Source organism: Eutrema salsugineum, unplaced genomic scaffold, assembly GCF_000478725.1.
Source record: "Eutrema salsugineum unplaced genomic scaffold, Eutsalg1_0 scaffold_14, whole genome shotgun sequence".
Taxonomy (NCBI): Eukaryota; Viridiplantae; Streptophyta; class Magnoliopsida; order Brassicales; family Brassicaceae; genus Eutrema; species Eutrema salsugineum.
In genome coordinates this window covers 4,444,107-4,452,334 of record NW_006256877.1, presented here as the reverse complement: position 1 = coordinate 4,452,334, position 8,228 = coordinate 4,444,107, and the positions used below count along the sequence as shown (strand labels likewise).

At 31.7% G+C, this 8,228-nt stretch overlaps 2 protein-coding genes across 2 annotated transcripts; both read right to left on the bottom strand.

Annotated features, from left to right (window-relative positions):
* Positions 1-1,927: 1,927 nt before the first annotated feature.
* LOC18022600 (expansin-A22) lies at positions 1,928-2,925 on the bottom strand (the record flags this gene model as incomplete). Its single annotated transcript, XM_006405582.2, has 2 exons — positions 1,928-2,544; positions 2,700-2,925. Coding segments are annotated over 2 exons (843 nt in total), but the record flags the coding sequence as incomplete, so codon positions are not given.
* Positions 2,926-4,359: 1,434 nt separating this feature from the next.
* LOC18022599 (expansin-A22) lies at positions 4,360-5,792 on the bottom strand (the record flags this gene model as incomplete). The annotated part of the gene is made up of 2 exons (XM_006405581.2): positions 4,360-5,002; positions 5,594-5,792. Coding segments are annotated over 2 exons (813 nt in total), but the record flags the coding sequence as incomplete, so codon positions are not given.
* Positions 5,793-8,228: the final 2,436 nt, after the last annotated feature.

Sequence of the window (8,228 nt, the reverse complement as noted above, 5' to 3'; positions counted from 1 at the left end):
TGTGACTGATGAAGAAAAATGAGCTAGGTTAATTACTGCTGAATAAAAATAACTGTGAATGACATTGTTGCAGTAGAATGAGGTTTGTACATGAATTACACATGTTTAGAGAATACATGGAAGAAGCTCTCGTTGAGATATTAATTAGGAGAAGAAGTGAGACAATAACAGACATTTATTTTTGGAATAAATATTATTAAATTTTAAATCATATATATGAAAAAAGTGAACTATCTCCATCTTTGTGTCACATCAGCAATTTTAAATATTATAGAAATGCTACATGTACTCAAAATAATTATTAACACAAAATGAATTAATATATTTAGCAATTTTTTTAATTATGAATCCACTTTAAATTTTTAATCCCATGGTAGTCAACCTACAATCTCTTCATATTCCTAACACTTAGTTCTTATTTATATATTTTTTATTTGCATTCTTGTCATTATTATCTCTTTATGTGATATTTGAAACGATTCATTTATTTTTATTCAGATTGATTTAAACATTGGATCACGTCCAACTATATAAATAAGTTTTTCACTCTATATTATAAATATAGTCGATCATTCTATATTTATTTTAGAATAGAGCATTTCGACCACTCTAAATTTTATTTTAAAATAGAATTACTTCAAATATATTTATAAAAAAGTCTTTCAACATATTTTTTGATCAAACAAATTAAAAAAAAAAACAAAAGAAAAACCCATGCGTTTGAGAAGCTGACACATGTCATTTCACATAACTATTAAATTATAAATTTTAAATTAAAAATTAAAAACTAATTAATACCTCTAATTTTAACATAACTTTTCTTTTTCATGTTTATCTCATATGTATTTATGTTCATAATTATTAAGTTACATTAAAATTAAGCCTTTCCACATTCCTAATAAAAATAAATAAACAACATTTCTAACATTTTGGTATTCGTCTAAAATCTTTTACTATTTTCTTGTACTAATTTAATACCTTTTCTTTGGGTTTATCCTCAACATGAACACTTTTTTCGAATCTTGTTCTTTGAAAAAATGTAAAGATGTAGCATTCTCTTCATTCAAAGATTTTGCAGTTTTTATGGGTTAACTATAATATTATTACAGCTGTATGTCATTGTGAAACATGAAGTACAGGGTAGTTCTTGCAGAATCATGGCAATTGTGCATGTCATATATATGAGAACATTAAAATTAGAGGTAATTATATGTTTCTAAGCAATTTAACCCAAAAATATGGTTTTTATCTACGTTTTTTTACTCATATCATGTTTATGATTTCTAGAATAGTAAAATAATTTTATACTTATCCTACTTCCAATCTTTAAAAAAAAATTATTTGTTTGATAAAGATTTTTTTAAAAAAAAATTATAATACCAAAAAAATCAAGTAAATTTCAATATTCTTATAATTAACTACCTATATATACAACACAAATATATTTTTAAAAATATTATGTGAAACAAAACTTGCGCATATGCGCGGATACAAACATAGTATATATTAATAATTAATAATATAAACATTTAAGGGTAAAATTGGTTTAATATTAATATAAACTTTAAAGGGACAAATCTTTTTCACAAAACATTAAGAATACAAATTTGGTCTGAATTTGCATTACAAAAGCAATTCTCCCAAAAAAAATTATTATACAGTACTTGAAAATTTTGAACCGAAGCAGAAATGGAAATGCAATGTCAAAAAACTCCAAAACCGAACCAGATTCTCATCCTGGACTTTGATGGTTTGACAAAATCTTAGTATGAACTTGAAAACTAACGCAGGAAATAAATTAACATAAACAAAATCTCATTAATTTGTTTTTATTATTTTTTGATGATTGTAATAACTATTGCATTCAATACATATATTAATTAATTTAGTTGTAAGCCATATAGCTTGCAAAACTCAAATCATTCTCTTAGAAGTTAATCTTTCCATCAAAAGTCTGTCCAAATCCCCAATTCGGTGGTATCACATTAATAAAATCTTTACTAACCCCATCACTTGTCATAATCCTCAACGATATACCTTGACCGGTTAACACGACTTTACTGGTCCAAATCTGTCCAAAAATCTTCGTCATCGGTATCCATCCGGTCTTACTTCCTTTAACCTCCACGGCCTTAATATCTCCGGCCCCGCCAACATTGTAAGGCAAGATCGTTAAGTGATTCTGTGGGCCTCTTTTGGTTTCGAACTTGACACCACCGGTTTTCGCACAAGGAACACGTCTGTATCTAAGCGGGACATTCTTGGCTTTGTCTTTTGCGATCTTGAGGAACATTGGTTGGGAGAGTTCAAAGTGTTTGTTTGGTGGGTTGCACGACTGGTCTTGGGTCTTAGAGTAACTTGGTGGACAAAAATTTGTAGCTGTGATATTGATCGACCCGGGCAAACACCATTGTGAATCACGAGCGCACATGATCTCATAACAAGCACCACACGTGTACCCGTCGTTAAAGAGCGCCGTGCTCAACGCCGTCGTGGCTAAACCGTAGCCTTCTTTGTTTGGGTCACCGTATCCACAAGCTCCGTCTATTAAAATTTATAATTGAAAAAAACTGAGCATGTAATAATAATATGTGTCTTTTTGTTTTGATTGTTTGTTTACTTTTGTGTTTCCATGTCATTTTTTATTTTTTTATTTAATTATTTTGAAAACAAAACATCATTTCAATAACCAAACTTACCTTGAGTGCCTCCACCATGAATGTCACCATAAAATGTGGCTCGTGCGTCATACCAAGCAGTGTCGAGTTCTTTGGTTCCACCACCACTGCGTGGTTCGGCTACATCACCGTAAATCATGGGCACGACCCATATTGCCATTATCATCATCAAAACTTTTGTACATATCATTTTCGCTGAGAGTTTTATGATCTCTCTTTTTAATGATACTTTTTTTCCTAACTTGGTTTGATGATTAATATTAATGGGAATATGGGTGTATATATATAGGTAAAGACATACAATTGATTATGGTAATAAAAGTAAATATATAGTAAAACCTTTGGAAATGTGCATATACAGATATACTTAATAAGTGGAATACACATTAGTTACTCTTTTTTTGGTCAAACAAATTAGTTACTTTATTAAAGTTTGTAAAGTCAAAAACCACTTTTGAATACAGTAAAATGCTATCATTATTATTCTAATTACATGTAACTAGTTTAGTTCTTTTAATCTATATATACACATATTACCATTATTTTCAAAATATGATACATTGGAAAGTTGATCATGATGAAGACTGACGACAAACATTTTAATTTCTTATAAACCTATTATATTACAGAAATATTAATACAAAGGTATCCTAACGTTTCAAAGTTCCTTTAAAAAAGCTGTAAGAATCTCCTAGACATTATGTATTCGGTTAGTTACATTATATCATGCAAATATCAGTAAATTGCGAATCGTCCATTCATAATTATGATACTTATTTTATATACTACGAACAACCAATCAATATTTTAATCAAAAAAGTATTGATAAAACGAGAAGATAAGTTTAAATTAGTTGGACTAAAAAAGTGGGTTGCATCAGAAATATTCATTTTATCAGCGATTACAAGAAATGGTAAGTATGAATCCGTATGATTTGTTTTAATTTGATTTAATGACAGTAGTTAAATTTGATAATTGATTGAGGAGTTTGCCTTTAAGTTAAAAATTAAAGCCTTTAATTTTAGATTCAATTTATTGATTTGATGAAGAAAGTTGTAATATCTTCCTTTCTTATATGTGTATTCAATAGTACTGAGTTAGTATTTATTAGGATCAAAACCTAATCTACATCACTAAAACGGTTACTGTCTATGTGCTTGTGGGATGGAATGTTTCTAATAAGGTTACTTGGATATTATACTGATATATCTTTGATTCTGTCGATCTCTTTTATCACCTTTTTGTTTCCTATATCCGAGCTTAGTTATCCTTTCTTTTCTCATGTGTTGAATATATAAACGTTGGGCTCTTCGATGTTTTTGGAACTCAATCGGATTTTTGTGATGTTGCTGACATAAAAGAAGAGGTTTTGTGGCTTCTAGATATGCTTGATTGGAAAGTGAAAACAAGCTTAACGCGCTCTCAGGTTTGTAGCCTAGTAATTTGTACTCTAATAGTCGTCGTCTCACATGCATATTAAATATGAGCTGTAATCGACTAAAAAAAACATATTCGGGGGAAAAAAATTGGATAATAACCGAACCACACAGAAATGCTTATGTCAAAAGAATAGTGAGGCTCTGGTTAAAATCTTAGTATGAAGCTAAAACCAAATGCACGAATTTAACATATATATAAAAAAAATCTTCTTTATTTTTAATATTTTTAATTAGTTGCAAGACTTAGCTAACCAAAACACAAAACAGTCTCCTAAAAGTTAATCCTTCCATCAAAAGTCTGACCAAATCCCCAATTCTTTGGTACCACATTAATAAAATCTTTACTAACCCCATCACTCGTCATAATCCTGAATGATAAACCTTGTCCGGTCAATACAACATTGGTGGTCCAGTTCTGTCCCCAATTCTTCTTCATCGTAATCCATCCGGTTCTGCTTCTTTTAATCTGCATGGCCTTAATATCTCCAGCCCCTCCTACATTGTACGGCAAGATCATTAAGAAATAACGGTTTCCCTTGATTTCGAACTTGACACCGCCGGTTTTCACACAAGGAACACGTCTGTATCTAACCGGAATAACCCCGGCTTTGTACTTGGCGATCTTGAGGAACATTGGTAGGGAGAGATCAAAGTGTTTCTGTGGTGGGTTGCACCAAATGTCTGTCTTCTTGGTGTAGTTTGCTGGACAGAAATTTGTAGCTGTAATCTTAATGGATCCGGGCAAACACCATTTTGGATCCTGCGTGCACATGATCTCGAAACAAGCCCCGCACGTGTACCCATTGTTGAAGAGTGCTGTGCTCAACGCTGCCGTTGCTAGACCATAGCCTTGTTTGTTTAGATTACCATATCCACAAGCTCCCTCTATTGAATTATATAATGGAAAAAGTGAGTTAATAATTAATAGATATGGCTTTGTTTGTTTGTTTACTTTTGTGTTTGCATGTTATAATATAATTTTTTAAAACAAAAATTAAACACATGAATTGTAATTTATATGTATTTTAAACAAGGGGTCCCTTTAAACATTTTCCTTGGTCAGTTGTAAATGCAAACGCACGTAAGAAGAAACTACGTTACGTTGGTAACTTGGTGTTTGTGTTATACTCTGTAAGAATGTTTCATGAAAAAAAATATAGTTTTATCTAAAAAAGAAAAAAAATGTAAATGCAATCACAGTTGCAGAATTAGCATTTAAAACACTCGCAACCTATACAATATTGAATGAATCATGTTTGAATGTGTACAATGTGACACTGGAAATATATATTGGAACCAAACTTTCGTGTATATTGTGACATTGGATATTTTAATATTAGTAATTTGTTTTGCAAAATTTCAGTCAGATTGAACCAATGCCACTAAAGTAGCATAATGTTGTTGTTGTTGTTTTCTTAAACAAAAAAAAATATCTCAATAATTAGAATATAAAATATTAGGAATTGAATAACTTACGTTGAGTGCCTCCACCATGAATGTCACCGTAAAATGTGGCTCGTGCGTTATCCCAACCATTGTTGAAGGCGTCACCTCCAAGTGAATTGGCTGCATCACCATTGGTTGGTGCCTCGGCTCCATAACCGTAACTCATGGTCACGAACCATATCGCCGTTACCATCATCAAAAAATTTACATATATCATTTTTTTTATAAGAGTTAAATGATTTTATTTCTTTATGTCGATACTTTCTTACTTATTTTTTATTGTGATTAATATCAATGGGAATGTGTGGACATACTTTATATAGTTAGAGATATAGAATTCACTATGGTAATTATGTATATTCGTTTTCAAATCATTAAATGCTTAATAATTGTACTATTGAATATTTTGTAGTCAAACTCTGGTAATTATATAAATTCATTTTCAAATCATTAAATGCTTAATAATTGTATTGAACATTTTGTAGTCAATCATCTTGATAACATTGCCAATATATATTTTCGAATAAAATGGAACGATGTTGATCGTTTAACCAAAAAGATGATTGAAAACAAACTTTTTGTCTAGATGGTGATAAAAGTGCGTATTTATATAGGAATTTAAAAAAAAAAATAGGAATTTTAAGGAGCAAATGATTCTTTTTTGTCTCGATTCTTGTAACAAAACTTTTCTTAACTTAAATGCAAGAAAACCATTTAACAAGATGGTTGTTTTTTAAAAATTTCGTATGTACGTTCGAATATTAGCTGGATACGTTTCTTTGCCTTTTCTAGAAGAAATGAGAATGAAGGAAAATGTATGAAATTTCTTATAATTGTGTTTCTATTTATAATGTGGCAAATATTTCGCCTATATAAGAAAAATTAAAGAAAAAATGAGGCTTGGTTATTTAACGATAACCAATCTTTCGACAGACATAAACGAAGCCTAACGATCAACTTGTTAAATTGTGTCTATGGACTATGGTCATTTGAGAGAAAGGGTTACTGTCGATATTGGTTTAAGTCTAATTCAGGTTTTAATTCATTTGGTTCAGGTTTATGATCAAATTGAATTGAACCGGAGGTATTGGAGTCTGGTTTGACTTCGGATTAGATGCCGGTTATTGGATACAAGAGGCGACGTCGTTTAGCTCTGTTTGAGCTGGTTCAAGAGCTGAGTCTCGAAGATGACCGTTAGAGTCGGTGTGTGTTGCGAGCTGAATCTTATTACGGTAGTTACAGGTTGGTGAGCGATATATGTAATTTCGGGGATTCTTTTCTTGGGTAAGGAAAGGATTCATTAGATAATATTGGGTGAGAGATTTCTTTTAGGTTTTGGGAATGAGAAGCTTGTGATTTTTCTGGTGTGTGAGAGTGAGTTTCTCGGGAAGTTTTCGGTGTAGCGTAGTCTTGTATCGGATCTATTCTTTTAGTGGATTCTGGAAAAATCCTCGGCCAGACGTAGGGTTGCGATTTGCATCTGAACTGGATAAATTTGGTGTGCATTTATATTTTCTGCAATCATATCTTCCTGATTTACATTTTGTTGATCGATCGAAATCAAGGTTCAAGTGTGAGTGATCGGAGAGGTTTTACAACAATTACCTTTCTGGATTGATGTAAATAACGGCTCTTGTCGACATGTTATATACTTTATGTAACAAATTTATACTATAATAATTATTTTTTAAGAGTTCTTAATTAGACAAGTATGTGGATTTTGGGCAGTCGTTTTAGTTTGACAATGAAAATATTTGTGGTCCGATTAAAAGTTTAAGAACACGCATTTCTACAAGCTTATTTATGATTTTATTTCAACATTAATTACAATTCCCACTAAACCTAATTAGAAAGCGTGGAGGATCATTTTTCTAATCCCAACTGTATATTTTTGTCATCAACCTTAGTAGGTTCTTTTAAACTCGTTTTTTATTTAATTTTGATTTTTGTCAAAGTAATTTGCGGAAGTGATTTATTCATCAGCTTAAAGACACATATATATACACGTACATTAGTCAACCTTGAGTTAGAAACTAGCAATGTGGGACAAATTACTCTAATAATTCTAATAACTAACTATACATGGCCCAATAAGCCTAATATCTCCTAATATCTCTTAATACCCCTCCCCCCTCAAGTTGGAGCATGGAGATCTCGAATGCCCAATTTGCACAAAATTCCTTTGAACAGACGTCCTCCAAGTGCTTTAGTGAAGATATCCGCCAGCTGTTGAGCAGTAGAAACATGTTGGGTCAGAACAATTCCAGCCTGTATATCGTCTCGAATGAAATGACAATCAATCTCCACATGTTTCGTTCTCTCATTTAACACAGGATTAGCTGTAATATGAAGCGCAGACTAGCTGTCACAATATAAATCCATTGGACCAGAATGTGCAATACCCATCGTTAACAACACACTCTTTAACCACTTCAACTCCTTCAATGCCAAAACCATAGCTCGATACTCTGCTTCAGTTGAAGAGCATGATACAACATCTTGCTTCTTTGACTTCCATGATACAGGAGAATTTCCCAATTGTATCAACCATCCACTCAAAGATCTCCTCGTGATTGGACATCCAGCCCAATCTGAATCACACCAAGCTGTAGATGAAAATTACAATCAGATTTCACAAATTCCCATTTCCGGGCACTCTTTCAAG